This window comes from Passer montanus, unplaced genomic scaffold (genome assembly GCF_014805655.1).
Source record: "Passer montanus isolate IOZ18808 unplaced genomic scaffold, ASM1480565v1 scaffold39, whole genome shotgun sequence".
Lineage (NCBI taxonomy): Eukaryota > Metazoa > Chordata > Aves > Passeriformes > Passeridae > Passer > Passer montanus.
The window spans coordinates 7377422-7397359 of record NW_024368707.1 but is presented as its reverse complement, the minus strand read 5'-3'; the positions used below and the strand labels follow the sequence as shown (position 1 = coordinate 7397359).

The 19938-nt window shown below is 45.2% G+C and overlaps 1 protein-coding gene across 4 annotated transcripts; it reads left to right on the top strand.

Moving 5' to 3' along the window:
• The first annotated feature begins 5844 nt into the window (after window positions 1–5844).
• On the top strand, window positions 5845–19645 carry ING4 (inhibitor of growth family member 4). Of its 4 annotated transcripts, XR_005628484.1 has the most exons (10): window positions 5845–7442; window positions 16401–16472; window positions 16667–16833; window positions 17072–17186; window positions 17507–17615; window positions 17914–18061; window positions 18451–18512; window positions 18730–18904; window positions 18998–19062; window positions 19211–19645. XR_005628484.1 is itself a non-coding variant. In XM_039717703.1 (8 exons), exons 2-8 carry the CDS (start codon window positions 16445–16447, stop codon window positions 18767–18769), a joined length of 669 nt encoding a protein of 222 aa, XP_039573637.1. In that variant the 5' UTR covers window positions 5845–7442; window positions 16401–16444; the 3' UTR covers window positions 18770–19645. The 4 variants fall into 4 exon arrangements, 1 of the variants encoding a protein (XP_039573637.1); XR_005628482.1 differs by having other exon boundaries at window positions 18998–19645; XR_005628483.1 differs by having other exon boundaries at window positions 18730–19062.
• The last annotated feature ends 293 nt before the right edge of the window (window positions 19646–19938 follow it).

Sequence of the window (19938 nt, the reverse complement as noted above, 5' to 3'; positions counted from 1 at the left end):
TATTTGATTATGTACAGTTTATCTTTCTGACTTATGGTGCTAAGTGAATGCCTTATAAAAATTTAAGTATGTTGCACCTATGCAGTCCCCTTTGTTAAACCAAATGTATAATGATGTCATCTAAGAATGAAATTAGGGTTTGGGGTTTTTTTTGTTTGTTTTGTTTTTGGTTTTTTTTACTACAGAATCTGTATTTCGTAAAACCTTTGTGTTATAGGCTTTATTTTTTCGTTCACTAATTCTTCATCTCTACAATTTTTCCATAATTTTGTCATTGAGTCGCTTCCTTTGCCTTTTGGGAGTATTGTCATGAGTGTCTTAAGGTATTTGTCTAATATCCCAAGTTTAATTTAAAGATCAGAATCACTGGGCTAGAGAGCTAGTTACTAAACTCTTTCAGGCCTTCTGTTTCTTTGCTGATATCAAAACATACATCCCTAGTAGGTGTTGTCTCATCTCCTACTTTGATACTATGGTACTAGATAGAAGTTGCTATTTTCATATGACTGCTACATTCTGTTCCTTTCTTTAGATGGAATTGGAAGTATTTATTGACTGGCTTCTCCTGTTCTGTGTCACTAGCATTTTTCACCATTTTTATCTAGCATAGATCAGTAATATTAGTAAGGTTTCTTTATTTTGTGATTGAAAGGAATGAAAGAGCAAAATATTCCTTTCCTTTTACCACTAGTTTTTCTAGTCACAAAGCTTTTCTTAAGAGTTTTCTCTATTTTTATAGTGTCTAATTTATGTTGGTTGCTGTCTGACCTTCACCTTTTCCATCTGTTACATTTCTTCTTACAGGAGAGTTTAATTCATATTCCTCTGCCTTCTTTCTTTTTTTCCCATGGACAGCTCAGTTTATAGTTTTGTTCCCCGTGGAAGTTATCAGACTCAGCACAGGTTTATTACTACTTGTGTCTCCTCTGCATGTCCGTGTTCCACACGGACAGGACAAAACTGCCAGCTTCACTCAAGTTGTTCTCATCTTGAATGCATCATCTTGAAGTCTGAAAAATTACTTTGTTTGGGTGCAGTGTCTTGAATTAAGCTGGGAAGGCTTTAAAAGTCAGAGTAAGACCTTGCTGACTGGTTGAATTCCCTGGGGAACAGCTCACAAGTTAAAATTCTTTGCAATGATTTTTTGGTTTATATGTTAAAGGTGTTTGAAATCGCCTTTCCTGGTCCCTGGTTTGAGATTTTGTTTTCTGCTGTCTGTTGCCCTTTCCCTTCTTGGAATCTGATACCTGGCATGGGTATCCATATGTGTTTGAGGCTGTACAATTCCTGTTACCAGTCATTTCAAAGGTGTTGCTGTTTGTGTTTGTGCAGTTTGCTGCTGAGCCTATAGATTTTACTGTTGGCCAGGAAGAAATTAATTATTTCTTACTAAGGAACTCTCCCACTGAGCTTCAGAAATACCACTTTATTCTGGGCCTTCTTTTTTTCTTATCAGTGAGAATTTCTGTTTACCTCGTCCTGTTGCTGATGTGGAAATAATTGAAGATACCTTGCCCTCATTATCTGTGTCACTTATTTGAGTTTGGATTAGGTCTTCCTCTTTGGATTCCCGTGGTTGTTTCACATATTCAGAGTGCTCCAGATGGTTTAAAAAGTGCAGTAGCTACCTGTGAGACACAAAATGTATCAGCTTGTACAAAATTCCTCCCTCTCTAGATGAAGCCTGAGGTTCTGCAGTCTGCAGCTGTGTGCACTCAAGCCAACAACAGTTCAATTATTTACCTCCCACTCACAAGAGTGGAATATTCGCTTAACAAGATCCCATGGTCCTTCTTCAGCTCCATTAATTCTTTGACCCTGCATTTTCATTGTGCTGCCAATCCATTTGTTTCTATATGTTTGTACCCAAGAAGACTTGAAAATGACTCTGGAGTTCTGTATTAGGTTGCATCTTGTATCTTTGCTGAAAGGCAATAGCACTTTTTCTTCTTGTCTTTTTCCAAGCCGGTTTTCTGTTCTTAGTTGGATTTTACAAATTATCATTGCTTTAAAAGGAAACATCATGTAGGCTGGAAATCATTTAGAAAAGTCACCCACAAACAGTAACAGAATCTCAGCCGTGACTAATGATAGTATTGCTGGTCTATAATTCAGTTAAATCTTCAAGAAAGATTTAAGACTTTTATAATTTAAAGCCTTATGGTTAATCAACCATGTCCCTCATTACAGTTTTTTTGTTAGTTATCACTGCCATTGAAACTGCCACTCTATATTACTACTTTTTTATTTTAATCCATAGGGTCTTGCTATGCCTTTGTTGAGTACATTAAAGTCTTCTGCTATAAGAAGTCTTTCTTCTTGTGTAATGAATTACAGACCATGATCAAGTCCCTGTATTCATCTTTCCAACCAGCTGAATTAAATTGAGCTGGGTGAGGTGTTTCACGATAAGGCTTGGCTCCATCATGTCCTTCTTATCTGTTGCCTTTCTTTTCCCTTTCAGCAACCCAGCTGTGCAGTGTTCAGTTAAAGTCTTGCTACATTGGCCCTAGATGGCTATCTTCAGCCACCAAACTCAGTCTGCCATGCAAGGATATCCAGTTCTTTTAATTAGGTCTTCTCCTTCAAATTAAAACAAACAACAATATGTTCCTTTCCTTAGCTGAGTGCAGCCGCTGTCAATGCCACTGTGATTTTGCCACATCAGTGTTAGGTTAACTGCCTTACAACAACCTGGATGAGCCCACTTGCTTTGCAAATACTTCTTAAGTAAAAGTACTGGCTGGTCTGGAACACATTCAGAACTTCAAAGTTGTTTGGAAAAGAAAGCCCATTGCTTCCATCTGCTTGCCAGATAATTCTTTTCAAATTACTGATTGTCAGTTTCTAGCTATGCAACTTCTAGGATGTTTTATTTAATGGATAGAACTAAACATCTTCCTAAATCTCATTGGCAATAGGTAATATTTCATTACCTCATGGATGTGTCTACATCATCCAACTTTCTTCCTAATATAGAATATAATTATGAGATTCTGTCTGTCTTCTATATTTTTATTGATTATTTTATCATCTTTATATCAACTAAAGGATATATATCATGTTTAGGATTTTCTTCTGATATTTTGCAGGTAATGTACCTGAAAGCTGCCCAAGTTTACTAGTGCAGTTTCAGAACATAGAATGAAATTGCTCTGTACACTTCCTTAACTACAAGATAGGTACCTGTTCAATCGTCCTTTCAGGTACAACAGATTAAATTTGTGTGCATGGTTTCTTGTTTCTGTATAGTAGAACACCAAAGTACTAGAGAGATGTAGTAACTTGGTCCAACAAACATTTCGATTTCATGTAGTGTCTGTGTAATGAATGGAAAAAAAACTGCAAGAAAAGAAATCGTGACACCAAAGAACTAGAGTCTACGCCTAGTTTTGCTACTGAAGTAGGTATGTTTTTGAAACATGGATACAGTTATAATTTGTGGCCTTTGGCATCCTCTTTCATTTGTAAAGTTGATTAATCCCCTTGGGGCCAAGTGCTGCAGATCAATCATTTGCCATTTTGAGAACAAAGCGTGGGTACCTCTCGTGTTTCCTGAAGACAGGAAATTGAAAGTTCAGGCACCTCTGAACTGAGAATGTTAAAGAGTGAGAAGAGCTGGATGTACCTCAGCAGCAAAAAGGTAACTGAACGAGGGTCGGAAGTTCCAGCTGTCCTGCTGGGCTCTGCATGAGGATCCCTCTCAAGCACTGGCCTTCTCACAATCCTGGGACAACATTTAAGAAGTCTATAAGGTAACTAAAATCCGAATTTGGGACGCAGATGTTTACATTTCCAAGGGAAAACACACAGGCATCTGTAGATCAATAAAGGTTGGGAACCACTCCTGCAGACTGCGTCCGTAGGCCGGGCAGCACCGCTCATCCCGCAGCTCGGACCGGGAGCTGCCTGCAGGATCAGCTGCAGGATGGAGCTGAGGCAGCAGCCTGGGGCCAGGGGAGGAGTGTGACAGCCACAGGGGTTAGACAGAAATGGGCCTGGGTCTCTGGAGCTTACTTCAGCTGGGACAGCACCTTCCTGCACGGTCATCACGCCCCTGCTCGGACTGCAGCCCGCAGAAGTGTTTAAAACATGCTCCTCGACAGATAACCTCCTCTGTGGGCGAGGGTGCTTCTGAGCCCTGAGCCATGCAAACCCTTTCTTTGACTTTGTAAAGAAAGCAAAAATAACCAGCTTTCCGGGACTCGGGGCTCAGGAACTAGTTTTTGCTGGAATGGTAAAGTTTCTGCTTACTGCTGTGAGACCACACAGGCACACAAAACTGCCTCTCCCCTTTATTTTTCAAATTCACAGTGGCAGTTCATGCAGTTAGAGACACATTTGTACACTTTACTGAGATTTGCCATTTAGATTTTAGGCAAGTGCCTCTTCTTGGCCCTATCATTTGTACTTCAGTGGCAAGAAGTCCAGAGGGAGATTGTCTTTCTGGCATCTTCCTAGCCTTGGCTTGGAGGATAAGATGGGGTTCCCAGGTGGTCTCCTAAACAAATCTGTGATGTCTAAGAATGTCTGATTTTTAACATCAGCTCCATTCAGCTTGGTAGCCCCAAGCAGGATGTGTTTGGGAGATTCTGGTTTAGGACTGTGACGTGGTATAGGGAGCAGATTTTTTTTTTATTATTTTTTTTATGTAACAGCCACATCCTTCCCCTTAATTAAGAGTATAAGGCAATTTATACGAGAATTTTGAAGTACTTTAAAGAGGCTTAACAATAATGTTCAGCTAACTGAAGCCAGCTGCTCCACATGGGAACTGAAAAGACTAAGAAATGTGTTTTGAATAATTAAAAATATGTCATAAATAACTTAAATGACTGTAGGAAGAGGAATGGAAAACTCCATCGTCAGAACACAGAGGCTCTCTGAATTAACCCAGTAGTTTTACAGCAAGGTGGTTCATAGTTCAAACAGCTGCAGTTCCTTTATGTAACAGCTCCTCAGTCTTGCAGTGCAGGCTGCTCAAAGAACTAATCCTAGTATATCCATAAAGGCATGGCATCTTGGAAGATCTTTGGGGGGAAAAGAGAGAAAAAGAAATCTAATCACTTCTCCTTGTGGCCAGAATCTGGAGCATTCAGTCCTGAGCAATGGCTGTCATTACATGGATTGTCAGGATAAAGCAGGATGCTCTAGGTGGCTAGGCAGGAGAAAGGTGGATGAAATGTAGTATTTACCAAACCTAGTGCCTCCCAAACTGTATAGGATGCTAAATAGGTGCTGACCTCTTAGAAAAAACCAACCCTGCATGTCTTGGAAGCTAAGGACCAACAGAAGTGAGGTAATTTTGTCTCAGTTCCTCCACAATCACGTGTGACTTCCCAACACCACACCGTGCGTGTAGCAAAGGACAGGACGGCGGGGGACGGGCTCTAAACCTGCAAGTGGCTCTGGCACGGTGAAGAGAGAGCGAGCAGGGCCATGTGTTGGACTGGGGTGCCTTTGCTGGTCTGTGGGAAGAGTTTCCTGGTGCCCGTCCCGCACAGCACAGACCCTCCATCTGTGTTACTGCTCATGTTCGGGTGGAACTTCCCGCGCTGCAGTTTCTGCCTAGGAGAGGCTCACGCTCTCCTTTCAGACGCTCATAGACACGGACGGGGTCCCCTCTCAGTGCCCTGAGCCTCCAGGGCTGCAGAGGCCCAGCTCCTGAGCCATTCCCCGCAGGAGCGATGTCGCGGGGCCCGAAATGGCGGCGGGCGCGGGGCGGAAGCGCCGGGGCAGGCGGGCGGAAGCGGCTTCGCGGCCGGGCAGCGGCGCTGCCCGCCCCTCGGGCGCTGCCCGGCCCGGGCCGTGGGGCAAGGCTCGGCTGCAGCTGCTGCGGGAGCCCCGAGAGCGCGGCCCCGAGCGCGGCTGGTTTGTGCCCTGAGAGAGGAGCCCGGGAGCGGGAGCCTGGCTGGCTCTGGTTTCCCGGGAATGACATGGAGCCGCAGATAACTTCTGGATCTGTGCGGCGGTGGTTATGGTAGCTTTCCACGCTGTCAGTGTACAAATGCAGCCCTGATTTCTGGCCGAAGAGGAGCTCTGTACACGCTAATGGAGATGGCAGCGGTATCAGAGCCCTCCTATGATACCTCTTATTTTACCGTCCTGCCTTAAGGGGCGTAAAACTTGGTAGAACTGTGCCCTTTGGGGATGAGGCTTTCAGTGCGTGTTTTACCCACGCGTTCTTAGAACAGCCGAGCAGTTCCATCGGAGGAGTTGCTCCTCAGTGAGGGGGGTAATGAGTGAAGGTTGAATAAGCTGTTCTTTGAGGAATGCTGTTCTCTGTTTTCCTGCTGGTCAGGTGTGGGCACTAGAGCCAGGGCAGGAGTTGACGGGATGGTGTCTGTGAAGGTTCTGGTAATGTGTCTTCTGCCTCGCTGCACCCAGCCAGCTAAATCTCTCCCTGTCTGCTTGCATATGCATGGAAAACAAATGGAGTTTGGCTGCTGAGATGTCCTGCTACACGGGGTTCTTGCAGCACAGCACTGACAGGGACACAGGTGTCTCGTTCCTTGCGTCCTCGGTGCTCCTTTTGTCTCTAGGAGAGAAAATGTCTCTAAGAATGTTCAAGAACCGCAGTAAATGCCAGTGAAAGCTGAAAAGAAGCTGCAGTTGAACAGGCAAGGTGCAAGGAAGGAGGCAAAAGCCAGGAGGAAGCGTTGGATGAGGAGGCAGGTTGGAGAGCAGCGAAGGTTTGTGTTCTTGTGCAGTTCTCAGTGCCTGGCAGAAGGCTGCAGTGACTGAGGCTCCTGCTGGGAGCGAGGAGAAGGAGGCAGATGGACCAGGAATAAGTGCACAGGGGCATGCAGGGTTTTCCTGCTGGGAGGGCAGAGGTGTACTTTGGGTGAGAGCTGCAGGGCAGAGAGAGAGGAGCAGAAGCCTGGGATGTGCAGCTGGGGAGCAGGGAAGGCTGGTGGCTGGAGAACGCTCCTGCCAAAGTCAGACACCTCTGGATCATGTCACCAGAGTCAAGTAAAATCAGCCAGCCTGGGAGCTCCTCTTCCTCTCCTGTACAGGCAGAGGAAATGCCAAAGACTCCTCCCTCAGCTGAGAGTTGTGGTCCTGTAGCTGGATTGGAGATTCCCATCCTGTTGAAGGTGGATATTAATACAGGAGAGTCACTGTTGTTGTTGAGGTGTCTTGCTTAAAAAAATAATGTGAAAGTGATGTGCACAATCTAAAAGTCCCTAAAACCATCTGGTTGCAAAGATTTTAGGAAGAACAAAACATTCCTTGCTGTGATGGTTTGGCCTCTTTTGCTTGCCCTTAGATCTCTAAGGCCTTTTTCAGTTTTGTCTGGTGTACATTACTTGCTGTTATTAGCTACTCATGAGACACTTGCTGTGCTTATTCTAGGTTTGTTTCAGGAGAGCATGTATGCATTGTGAGCTTGGCATCAGAGAGCACCCGCCAGAGCCTTCAGTAGGCTAGGCTGCTGATAGGTAATAGCACACATTCCTAATTACCCATTTTGCTCTTCTCTGAGCCTGCCCTCCTCTCCTGGCCTTCTGCCTGACTCCTGGCTCTGGGAAATGCTTGCAGTATTTCAGACACGAGTGTTCTTCTTGATGCTGACTGACTGACAGCATTCTGTTTCCTCCTTGCTCCTCCCCTTTTTTTCCCACATTATTTGCTTATTTATATGCTTTAAAAACATCCATTTCCATTTTAAAGTCGTTCACCAATATCCTGAAACTTCCTGAATTTTGATAGAAATAAAAAGTCCAGAACTTCTGGTCATCTCTTATAAAAAGTGTCTAATTCTTAATTTACATCTGTGTCTTGGAACAGGATTCTTTTAGTAGTATTGTGCTCTTGCAGACACAGTTTTCAGTTGAATGTCTTTTTCCTTCCCACAGAGATTCTCTTTCCTGTGGTTTTCTACCTGGATCTGCTCAGGGAATGAATGAGGAATGTGTGATGAAAGAGGGCAGTTATTTGCAGGACCTCTTCATATCTTTGAATAAAGGAAGGTGTGTAAGGAATTAAGTGAAAAGTGTAGGAAGAAAAAAGGTGGCCTCCTGTTTGAAGCAACTGAATATCACTCTGACAAAGTGAGTTTGGGGTGTTTTATGTTGTGAGTCCCACTTTATTCAGGTTTTCCTTGCTTGGATTGTGCTTCCCTCAGATTATGAGTGGAAATTTTTAGCCAGAGGAGCAGATGTGCAGAACGCTCATAGCTGCAGCTGGAGTCTGCCTGGAACAGATAAATCTCAAAAGTCATGCTATGAAGCATTTTTGCACTTTTCAAGAGGAGAGTTTGTAATTCACTGGACTTTTGGCTTTAATCTCCTGGCCTCAGTAAATCTTGTGGCCTTCATTGTGTTGGTGAGGGAAATGTGCCACTCCACTGCAGCATTGTGACAACACTTCATTGTCACAACAGTGAACACCTGGAAAAGCTGGTTACAAAGTCTGTTTTCACACTGAGCTCTGGGTCTGAGCATGTGACTCTGTGTTGAGCAAAGAGAATAAAATACAGCTTTGAATCAGTGCTCAGTCACTGGGGATGAGAAACACCTTGTATGAAACATCATGTGAGTAGGTGATTAAAATCTCTATGTTAAAATGCACGAGCAGTCTGACAGAGTTAGGCATACAGCCCCAGCTGTTTCAGTTCATATATTTTGAGCCCTCTGCTTTAGGCATCTAAAGTTCTTTTCCATTATTTTTTGGTGGAACAGCCCAGTTAAGAAGAGTTCTCTTAGTAAAAGGTGTCTAGAAGCTTCTTAGGTCAGGTATTTCAGCAGCTTTCAAGTCTTGCTGTATTTGAAACTGGGTTTGGACCTAGGATTAGGCATGCCCTTTTCCTTGGCTTTAAGCTGTTAATTACAAAGTAAATCTCTCTGAGCTGTGTTATGCTCTTGGCAGATGCTTTTGCAGCAGAAAAATACACACATCCCTGCTGTGCTGAGCATCCTGACAGGGAAACTCCATATCTTGTCTACTCTGATCCCCTTCATTCCTTCATCCTACTTACTGAGCCAGAGGATTCAGGGAATGGGACAAGAGGAATGTCTCTTGTTTCACTTTTCTTCCTGAGTGTTTTTCTCCAGTGGCTGAATTTAAACATAAAAAGATTTCCATGTTTTCAAATATTGTCCTCGTTCTGCTTTCTAAACTGTTTTATGCCTGGTTTTGAGGGGAGAAAGCAAGATAAAAAAGTGCTTTCCCTCAAGCAGAAACACAGTGCAGCTTTAGTAAGGAAAAACCTACGGGTGTAACAGAGTTAGAGATGTAGAAATGAATGGAAGAAGGGAGAAAACAATGATTTGTGATTAAAAGATGGAATGTGCATAAAGACTCAAGAGTTTTGCTTGCTCGAGCTTGAGTTCCTGTGTTTGGCTCAGTGTTGGCCCTCAGACAAGGTTGGAAATGCTGTAGTGGAGGTGATGGAGGAGACCTCAGCTGGTAAGTTAACGTGGTACAGTGCATCAATATTCCTTGGGTTTTTCCCCTTTCTTACCCTGGTCAGGGAGGCATCGGGTTTGCTTTTCTTCTTCTGTTTGCATTTGTCAGCAGGCACACAGAGATGCACCATCAGGGCTTGTCACTGCTGGAAGACTTGAGCCAGCATAAGCACAGAGCAATAGAAGCAGCACATGTCCTCATGGAAGTCTTCTTTCTCCCACAACTGGCATGGGAATGTCCTTTCATTCCTTGATAACATTAGCTAACCTAGTAAAATAGGATTTTTCTTTTGGAATGGCTACATCTGCCTGGTTTTTCCTCTGTATGGATTCATCACAGGAGGGTGTGATAAGTATTGCAGTCTTAAAGCTCTTAGAGGACATGGGTGTGATGCTGGGAATTGCTGTAGGCGAGCCCTTGTTTCCTTCCCAGACCTGGCTGTGTTCCAATTTCCCCAGCAGTTCCTTTATCTCTTGCATTCCCTGCCTTCATTACTCTTATCCCTTCCCCAGTGTAGCATGCAGCCATACCCCTGTCCCTGCCTCTAGAGTTTCTCACATCATTCTTCAGAAACGCAGGTCTCTTAATAAATCATTTCTCTGCTTGTCACTGTTCTAGAGTAGTAAAAGATGCCTTTCACCTTACAGAGACTTTGCATTAGTTACACCTGTGATGCACCACACATGATCTATGGAAAATTACAAAACATTTCATGCAGGGGAGAGAATTTGGTGATTCATAGGCATCATTTGTTGCTGTGTGAAAGCTACTGGCACAGCCCACACTGAGCTGATACATTTAATGACCAATTCATTTAGAACTGGTTTTGTTGTTGGCTGATATTTTTATTGGAGCTGATACAAGATAGCTTTACATGGCAAAGCATGCTGTGTTTTCTCTGTGTTTCTTCACTTACCCAACTGCAAATCTGATGTCATTGTTTTGGCAAACAGCCCTGTGGTCTCTTTGGTGCTGTCCCTGCCTTTGGAGGTCTGGGGCAGGCTGGAAATGCCAGGGGTGTTGTGAGTCTCATTCGCTGTGTCAGTCTTCCAAGCCCTCCAAGCTTTTCAAATCAAGGTTGATCTTTATTGTTAAACATCCCTTTTCTGACATTTAACAACATTCCCTGCTGTCTTGTCTGTGGATGCTGTAGCATTGAGCTGCTGTAGTAAGACAACAAAAAGAATCCTCCCTTCCTCAGAAATGGGCCCACATTTTGGGGAGTATTGGATTTCCATGGCTGACTGGTGCCCAGTGTTTTGGACAGTGTCTGAAGTAGATATGCAGTGCATTGCCCCAAAGCTTGGGATATGTGGTATGGCCAAAGAATTCCTGGGTGGTTGTGGCTAAATCAGTCTGCCATGCAGCTAAGCTAACCCTCTTTGCAGGTAGGGTTATCCCTTCCAATAGTAAGACAACAAAAAGAATCCTCCCTTCCTCAGAAATGGGCCCACATTTTGGGGAGTATTGGATTTCCATGGCTGACTGGTGCCCAGTGGTTTGGACAGTGTCTGAAGTAGATATGCAGTGCATTGCCCCAAAGCTTGGGATATGTGGTATGGCCAAAGAATTCCTGGGTGGTTGTGGCTAAATCAGTCTGCCATGCAGCTAAGCACCCTCTTTGTAGTTAGGGTTATCCCTTCCAGGGTGTTGTGAGGATAATGGTACAGGTTGGGATTTTTTATTGCAGCAGGGCTGAGCTGTCTCTGAATAGAGGGAAAGGAATAGATTGTGCTCAGGCACAATTTCAGTAAAGGTGCTTGTGTAAAAGCTTCAGTAAATACCTGCATAGGAAGGTGATTGATTACTTGAGAACACAGGACAGAGGAGAAGCAGGAGTGTAAGAGGGTGGTACACTCTGAAAGGAGGGATATAAAAGACACCCTGCCCCCTAATGAGGGAACAAGGAAGCTCTCCAAGATTGCTGCAAGCCAGTTGTCCTGCAGTGTACTTCAAGTGCTGCAAAACTATGAGATTCATGGAGTACCAAAATGCCCATTGTGCTTCCCTGGCAAGATCCCAGCCAGTTTGCAGTCTTTGGGGGCAAAGAACTTACCCTCTCATTGTGGCAGTCCCTGGCACAAGCAGGAATTGTTTTAATTGCCCTCAGCAATGTCATGTCTAAAGTGTTTGCTGAAATCTAAGCTGTTCAATAAAGCAACTGTGGTTATGTTTCAAAATGTCTTTTCCCATTTTTTAATAAAATTTAAACATGCATCTCAACGTGGTGGGTGAACAGATGTCTTGGGAAGGGTACTGTGTGTTTGGATGGTCCTTGGTGCTGCTGATCTGTTTTTAGGATTTTGGGCAGCACAAATCCATTGTTTGGCACAGCACAGACGTGCTGCAGAGGATTGAAGCACAATTGAAGTTATCAGGCTGTGTAGGCTTGCTCTCTGCATTTGTGTGTCACAGTTAACATCTGAGTTAAGGAGATGAAGTTTAAATATCAGTTGCCTGCACCTGACAGCCCACGTGTGTTTCTAAAAAGAAGTAAATAAAATAATAATTATTGGAGAGGGAAAAAAGTGGTGTTGGATTCTGATTTTTGGAGAGAGAGTGCGTGGTTCTGAAGGGAGAAGACAGCATGGTCATGGATGCCTGTGGAAGAATGAACAGGGAAAAGAATGACGAGGAAAGAGGAGAGTGAAAGAGATGAAAGAAGAATGGGCTTAGTGGGGGGATAACATTAGAGGAGAGAAAAGATGAAGGTAGGTAGAGACTTTAGCTTGTGATCAGAAATGAAAACGAGGTAAGAAAAGGAAGGGATGAAAAAAATTCACAGAGAGAGCTGCACCGGTAATTTTCAGGATAATCAGACCATGAGAGGAATCAGTGGGGCTGCACCAAGCTTCTGTATGGATCTGTGCAGTGAGTCCAGTGGGAAAAGCCTTGCCAGCAGGTTGAGGCAGGAACTCTGCCCATCTGCTCAGCCCTGGAGAGGCTCCTCTGCAGTGCAGTGTCCAGTTCTGGGCTCCTCACTAAAGAGAGACATGGAGCTCCTGGAGCCTGTCCAGCAGAGGGGAATGAGGATGATTTGGAGACTGGAGCATCTCTCTTGTGTGGAAAGGCTGAGGGAGCCGGGCCTGTTCAGCCTCCAGAAGGGATGTCTGAGAGGGGGCTCATCAGTGTCTAAGTACCTGCAGGGAGGTGTGGAGGGTGGATCCAGGCTCCTCTCAGGGCTGCCAGGCGCTAGGACACGAGGCAGAAACTGATGCACAGGAAGTTCCACTGAAAATGAGGAAGAACTTCTTTACTAAGTGGGTGACCAAGCACCAGAAGAGATTTCCCCCACTAAGGTTGTGCTGTCTCCCTCTCTGGACATATTCCAGAGCTCTCTGGAGGCAATCCTGTGCCACGTGCTCTGGGATGAGCCGGGAGGTTGGAGCAGGTGACCCACTTGGTCCCTTCCAGGCTTGCCCATTCTGTGATTCTGTGACACAGTTGCATTAATGCCAGCCCATGCTTTGGGCCAGGCTGCTGGCCTTGCTAGCACTTTATTCCCTGTGTGTTTTCACCATCCTGTTCCTCTCCTGCTGCTGTGCCGTTTGTGTGGAAAGAGGGTCTTGCTTTTCCTTATTTTTCTGTCTGTTGTTGCATATCATCACTCTTCTCAAGCGATCAAAGATGCCTCTAGGGTGTTCTTTCTTTACAATTATCAGTTTCATAATCTGAGAATTACGTGGGTATTTTATGATACATAGTATTTAGTCATCATGATTTTAAGTGAATCTTACTAAGATGAAAGAGCAAAATTAATTGTAGAGGGAAAAAAGGAGAAAAGCAGGAGGAAATGAAATTACATAAATAACATGAATATTTTTTTTAGAAATAGTGAGGAAAAGTGTGGTGGTAGGAATGAGGAAATGGAGACTCAAATCTAATTTTTTTTTAATGGCACTTAGAGAGTGATAATGTCTGGTAGCCAGCACAGCACAGGTCAAGCAATTTCTGCAAGTGTTCTGGCCCCTGTGATAAATTCTGTGATGCAGAGTCACTTCTGTTTAAGGCTATGCAAGAGCTTTGGAGTTAAGCTGCAGATAGTAGAAAACATCCCCACAGCTAGATTAAGTTATGTACCATACAAATAGTTTGTTGCTCAGTTATAACTTGCTTATCTGCAGCTTTATCTTGTTATGCTTTTTGTTATTGCCAGATTCTCTCTGGATCATAATTTGTAATGGTCTGCTCATCTTCCTTCCACGTTCAGTTGAACAGATAGATAAAGTATCTTTGTAGCAGTTCTGATTATAAAGTCACTGTACTGTCACTTGTTTCATTTTCTCCATTTATTGACGAAGCAGTGGCAGAACATTTGTCCAATAATAGATTTGCAGAGTGAAATGTTTTGCTGTGGTTTTAGGAAATCATTTTGCTGGTTTTAGCAGGGAAGGAATTCAACTGGCAGGGGTTTGTCTCGTCAGCCCCAGTGGAAGCCTGCCCAGCTAATGAGCCTCTGGAAGATCATGGCTCAGATGTGCATAAATGATCTGCCCGTGGTGCCTGAGCTGAGCATTTGCTCAGCCAGGACCAGAGGCAGGTGACAGCCCTCGCCACACTGCGAGAGCTGCCGGGAGCAGGGGGCTCTGCACACCTGGAGGCAGGAAACCAGGCAGGGAATGAGGCAGGGAGCCACTGAGGGGCTGGCACTGAGGGGAGCAGCCTCTGGGGAGAGAGGGGCTCTCAGGGTGGGGGCACAGGCTGAACAGACAAAGCACATTGAGGCAAAAGAAAGACAGACAGATGTGCAGACGAGGGCATGTGCTGGCATCAGTGGTGGTGGCAGATTTTTACAGTGATGGCTGTAAAAACTAGAGCACGGTTCTTTTCAGGTTGTGTAGCTGAATCAAACTCCTGCTTGAGTTTCTCCTGGTGCAAGAATATCACTGTGAAATGTGACCCTAACCTCATGTGGGGTTGTTCTGCCCTCATGGTAGCATCCTACTGGTTTTTGTGCTGGTTCAGGAGCTTGCTCTGTCTAAAGGTTTCTAGCCCTGCTGAGGGAAAGCTGACAGTACCTGGTGGAATTTGTGCTTTTACCATCTGTCCTTTTCAGAAGAGAAAAAGAAATTACATTAATCTTTTCTAAAAACCACAAAGTCCAGAATTTAGAAGCTGTGATCTTCCAGGATTAATAAACTCAATATAAATTTGACATATTGTGTGCAGTGCAGGAAGAGCTTCTGTTTTCCTCTAGAGGATACCTGTCTTGTCTTCTGCAGCGGGCGCTTTGGAGAGGAATGAAAAGCAGCGTGCTGCAGTATGACCCATGTTTCATTTGCTGTGTAAATTGAAAGGTTTAGAGTTGATGAGGCTGGGGATTGCAGGAGGGAAGAAGGCATGGTCTCTAGATTCCCAAGCTGAATTTCATCCCTGCCATAAGCTCCCTCTATAAGCAATAATAATTTTCAGCATTGTGTCCCCGTCGTGTTCTGAGATGCTTTTTCGGACCACAGGGACGTAATCCGGTATCAGCTGCTTAAACCTTGTGTGAAGTCTGTCGTGCTGAACAAACATGGAAGTATCCAATTCGGGATGTGCCTACAGATTTAATTTTGCCACTTACTAATTTTTCAGAATTTGAATTTGCCCTGCTAACTGTCCTTGAATGCAGGGGTGATGTGCATGTGCTATGGATTATGTGTCTGGGTACTTAAGGACACCTACTGTCTGAGCATTTCTCAGGTAACTACATCAGAAATGGCAACAGAAATCTGTTGAAGCAGCAGCTTGATTGCTCCTAAGTACTGTGCATGTAACTTCTTATAATGCTGTTTGGGCAAAAGTCTAAGTAAAAGGAACAACTTCACTGCTCAGCAAGGCCCATAGTTGGCTTTATCTCTTATAGGAATTAATTTCACATCCTGTTATGTAGTACTTGTTAAAACTTGTTAAAACCTTCTTCTTGCCTACAGAACCTTCCCTGTCAACTGGTTGCTCTTCAGGGAAGTGGAAAGGCATTCATTGCTGTAGAAATATGTGCAGGGAAAATAGAGATTGCTGCCTGGACTGATGTGTTGGATGGCTTTGGTGATGCACTCCATGTGAGCTGCAGAGCGAGTTCAGGAAGCTGAGATGTGCTTCTCTTGTGTTTGTGAAGAGCTTTCCCCAAGACCTTCTTTTTTAAGCCTACAAGAGAGATTTATTATTTTTATTAGCTATAAAGGTGACAATAATCAAGCTTAGACTTCAGGTTAATGCAGTGACACTAGATCTCATTTTGATTAGACAGGCATGGAAAAATGAGAATTGTTTTTACCAGCTTTGCCAGTTGAGCATCTGGTGATGCCTGGGGGGTGAGTAGCATAGTGCATTGAAAATTAATTGACTATCAACTTCACATTGCTCATTCAGAGCCCTACAAACATTTATTATTCACAGTGTGTGGCATCCTTCCAGGTGTTGGACACACCACACTGAGATGACAGTGCAGAAGGCACAACAAGTTACAAGTCACGAGGGGTTAAGACTGCTCTCTGTTCCCCATCCCATCTCAGACTTGATCTTTGCTCTGCCCAAAGTGTCTATGGACCCCTGTATGTTACAAGAATGCATTAAACAGACTCACTTTTCAGTGAATTGGCATTTGATCAACTTAATTTTTACATCCTTGTGTAGAAGTAACTAAATGGCTTTATTTACCAGCTGTTGGGGTGGTTTTTTCGTTACTGAGTGGAATTTTTGGATGGAGACGTTGTATTATAATGACTGACACTCATTACAGATTTTGGGTTTCTGCTTTCTTTACAGATTTTGGGTTTCTGCTTTCTTAGTGTGGACCTTTCTGCGTGGCAGCAGTTTTCTTCTAACTAATATGTATTCTAGAACTATGCTTCTGCATTAAATATATCACGTTTTTGTAGCCTGTCTCCCTTGGGGCCAGCACCAAATGGAAGCAGGCTGATGTGTATGTTATTGGTTAGCTTTGTTCCTGCCTTGGCATCGTGGACAAGAGCCTGATTTCTCCATGTGTTGTCCTTTCTCTGCAGGTATTGAGAACCTGCCATTTGAATTACAGAGAAACTTCCAGCTCATGCGAGATCTGGATCAGAGGACAGAAGGTGAGCATCAGGGATGGTTTTGTTGGCAAGACAAGGAGTATGTGGCTTGACCAGCTTTGCTCTGCTTTGCCTTTGTCATGGGGATCTCCAGGCAGGGGAGGAGGCCTGGAGCTGCTCCAGCCATTCAGTCTCTCCTGGTGGAGGGCAGTGTGGTGTGCGTGGTGTTTGTGTATTTAATGGCTCACTTGTTTCAGACCTCAAGTCAGAGATCGATAAGTTGGCCACGGAGTATATCAGCAATGCACGGACCTTGTCTTCAGAGGAAAAACTGGGGCTTCTCAAGCAAATCCAGGAGGCCTATGGAAAGTGCAAGGAGTTTGGGGACGACAAGGTTCAGCTGGCTATGCAGACCTACGAGATGGTATGAAGGGAAGTGTCTCGTGCTTATCATGTGAGCGCCCAGACTAAAGCCACCCATCTCAGAAGGCCCTGATCTCTCATTTTTAGGCCATGCCCACTCTTGCTCCTCGGCTCTTTAGTTGGCCTAAGTCTTTAGTGGGCTTAATAAGGGCCCCCTGCCCCTTTTTCCCCTCTTTGTGCTCTCTTTGCCTTCCTGGGCTCTGTCCTGTGGTAACCCCTGGGCTCTGCTGTCCCTGCAGGTCGATAAGCACATCCGGCGGCTGGACACAGACCTCGCCCGCTTTGAAGCAGACCTGAAGGAGAAGCAGATAGAGTCGAGTGACTATGACAGCTCTTCCAGCAAGGGCAAGAAGAGTGAGTACCACCACTGGGCTGCAGATTGATTCAGGAGGCAGCCGAGTGACTGTGGAAGTGGTGGGGATGAAGGCAGGCTCTGGAGTGGTGCAGATCAAAGACTGTTGCGCTGGAGTCTGAAGGACAGGTAAAAAGATGGTGACTGGGCTCTTCTTGTGTGAGCGTATTCAAGGCCGCTAGATAAATTCAGATGGGGTGCACGGCCCAAAGCCAGTATACATTCCAAAGCAGGAGTGTATTTTAGTGCTGCAGAGGTTGTCACTGTCAGGTGTCTGTTCTGGTGGGGTGACAGATGCAACACCTTTTTCTCTTCTTGCCAGAGGGCCGAGCCCAGAAAGAGAAAAAAGCTGCCCGCGCTCGCTCCAAAGGGAAAAACTCTGATGAGGAAGCACCAAAAACTGCCCAAAAGAAATTGAAGCTCGTCCGCACGTGAGTGTTTAAGAGACTTGAGGGAATGAGAAGCAGCACCAGAAATCAGACCAAGGCAGGCCTAGCCAGGCTTCCCTGAGATCCCCAGACTGGAACTGTGTGTCCTCTGTCCCTTCTTGGGAAGCAAGAGGAAGGAAGCTTTCTTATTCTTTCAGGGGAGTGTGGGTTGAAGGGGAAAGCAGGTCCCCCTGGGTGTATGTACTTAACTAAGAGAAGTACCTGTCTCTGGCAGACAAGGGACACACGAAGGCTCTCAAAGCCAGTCACTTTGCTGATGTACTTTATTCCTGTCCTGCAGGAGCACAGAGTATGGGATGCCTTCTGTCACCTTTGGAAACGTGCACCCCTCGGATGTGCTGGATATGCCCGTGGACCCCAATGAGCCCACTTACTGCCTCTGCCACCAGGTCTCCTATGGGGAGATGATTGGCTGTGACAACCCAGATGTAAGAGCCTGCACATGATGGTGGCAGTGGGGGGAACGGAGTGGAGATGAGTCTTGCATGGAAAGTCTTGTCCTGCTGGGGTGGGCCCTGGGACAGCAGGCAGTGACAAGGAGAGGTAGCTGGGATGGGCAGAGGTGTGGCTGGCAATGGCCTCTGAAGTGCCTCCCTCTTCAGGGCTTTCCTTAAATTGTTTTCTTGTCCCTAAACTTAGCATGGGAGAAGGGAAGTTCTCCTTGCTAACAGTGTGTAGGTTGGGTGTGAATATTCAATCCTTGATCACTGCTAGGGATTTTGGAGTTTGTGATTAAATGCTGGGAAACTCTGGTAGCCCAAAAGCAACGACTTCAAAGGGAAACTGCTCTTTAACTGGCTGCTCTTCGTCCCAACAGTGTTCCATTGAATGGTTTCATTTTGCCTGTGTGGGTCTGACAACAAAACCAAGAGGAAAATGGTGAGTGAAGCAGCCTGGGGGGCCCATTTGACCTTTGGAAAGGGGAGGCCCTTGGTGGCAGGGGGAAAAGTACTGTATATACACACTTAGAAGATACCATTAAAAGGAAAATTTGAATTAAGGCTTTGTCAGGGACCTTGGAAAAGGTCTTTTGGGACCATGCACTTGAGGCTCATGTCATGCCCTAAGTTTGGCTTTGTACTTCCCTTTCTAACAGGTTCTGCCCTCGCTGTTCCCAGGAGAGGAAGAAGAAGTAAATTGACATGAGACCTCAGTACTGCTGCAGGAGCTCTCTTCCCCCTGCCAGGGCCTCGTCCCAGTTCCCCCAGCCCTTGGGGCCATGGCTGAAGGGAAGTCTTGCCCTGTTTGTGGTTTGGGCCATCCCTGGAATGGTGTGTACCCTCACGGTGGTTCCTGTGTGTTCTGTATCCCTGGTTGCTTCTGAGTCCTTAAGGGAGGCCCTCTCTGTGTACTGTTCCAAACAGGTCTCTGAACCTCAAAGGGAATGAATGAGGGCACCAGGGTAGCCACCAGATTCCCAGGGATTCAGGTAGCCCCTGATTTTCCTTGGCTTTCCTTCAGCCTCCTCAGAGTTCATTGCCTGTTCTCTGCTTAGAGAACAAGGCTATGGGATGGGGGAAGGAAAGGAGGTAAGTCTTCAGCATTTTAGGTCATTCATTTTCCTGGATCTTTTTCAGGAGAGAGGGAGTAACCAGGCTACTTCTTAATCTAGTGGGCTGGTTGAGAGACTGAAAACCTGATGTGCTCCCTGTCTTTAACCATTCCACTGCTGGCATTGGGCAGCCTCTTTTGTTGGGGAGAGGAGGAGGCAGAGGGATGTTTAGAGCTAGCTTTGTCTCTCTTATTCCTGGGGTAAACCTGCTGGTCTGGGAAGCACACTGTGTGAAGGAGGAAGAATTTCTGACCACGTGGGGAGAAACAGCTTGGTCCAGTCTGTCTTCCGGCTTCAAAATTCTGCCTTCCTCTTGTGTAGCAGTGCTTCTCCATGACGTTGATGGTGGGAAGTTTGGGGATTCAGATCCCACTTGTATAATACAGAATGAAATAAAATTCATTGAAACCAATGCTCTGTTTGCCTTGATGTCACCTCCAAAATAAACTGCAGCAATTGGTCTCTCTAGTTTTTCTTTCTCTCTTCTATAAATGGTGAATGTGGTACAGCTTTTTCATGCAGCAGTCCTGTCCCTAAAAAGTGACATTCTGCATAAGTCAGGCTTGAAAATGTACCTAATGTACTTGCAGAAAGCTTCTGAGCTTTCTGGTGGCTGTGAAAAATACCTGCCCCTGCAGTCAGGCCCTCACAGGAAGGTGAACATTTATTCCCACTGTTGTTTGATCATTTACTTCATCAGTTGCCTTCTCTTAAATGAGGAGGAGTGGAGGTGGCAAAGGCCGACCCTCACTG

What these genes read in the sequence shown, in the direction of transcription:
- ING4 (XM_039717703.1), top strand. Translation starts at nt 16,445, where the DNA reads ATGCGAGATCTGGATCAGAGGACAGAAG. An exon ending in TCTGGATCAGAGGACAGAAG is followed by an intron (nt 16,473 to 16,666) that starts GTGAGCATCAGG and finishes CACTTGTTTCAG; the next exon opens with ACCTCAAGTCAGAGATCGAT. An exon ending in TTCCAGCAAGGGCAAGAAGA is followed by an intron (nt 17,187 to 17,506) that starts GTGAGTACCACC and finishes TCTTCTTGCCAG; the next exon opens with AGGGCCGAGCCCAGAAAGAG.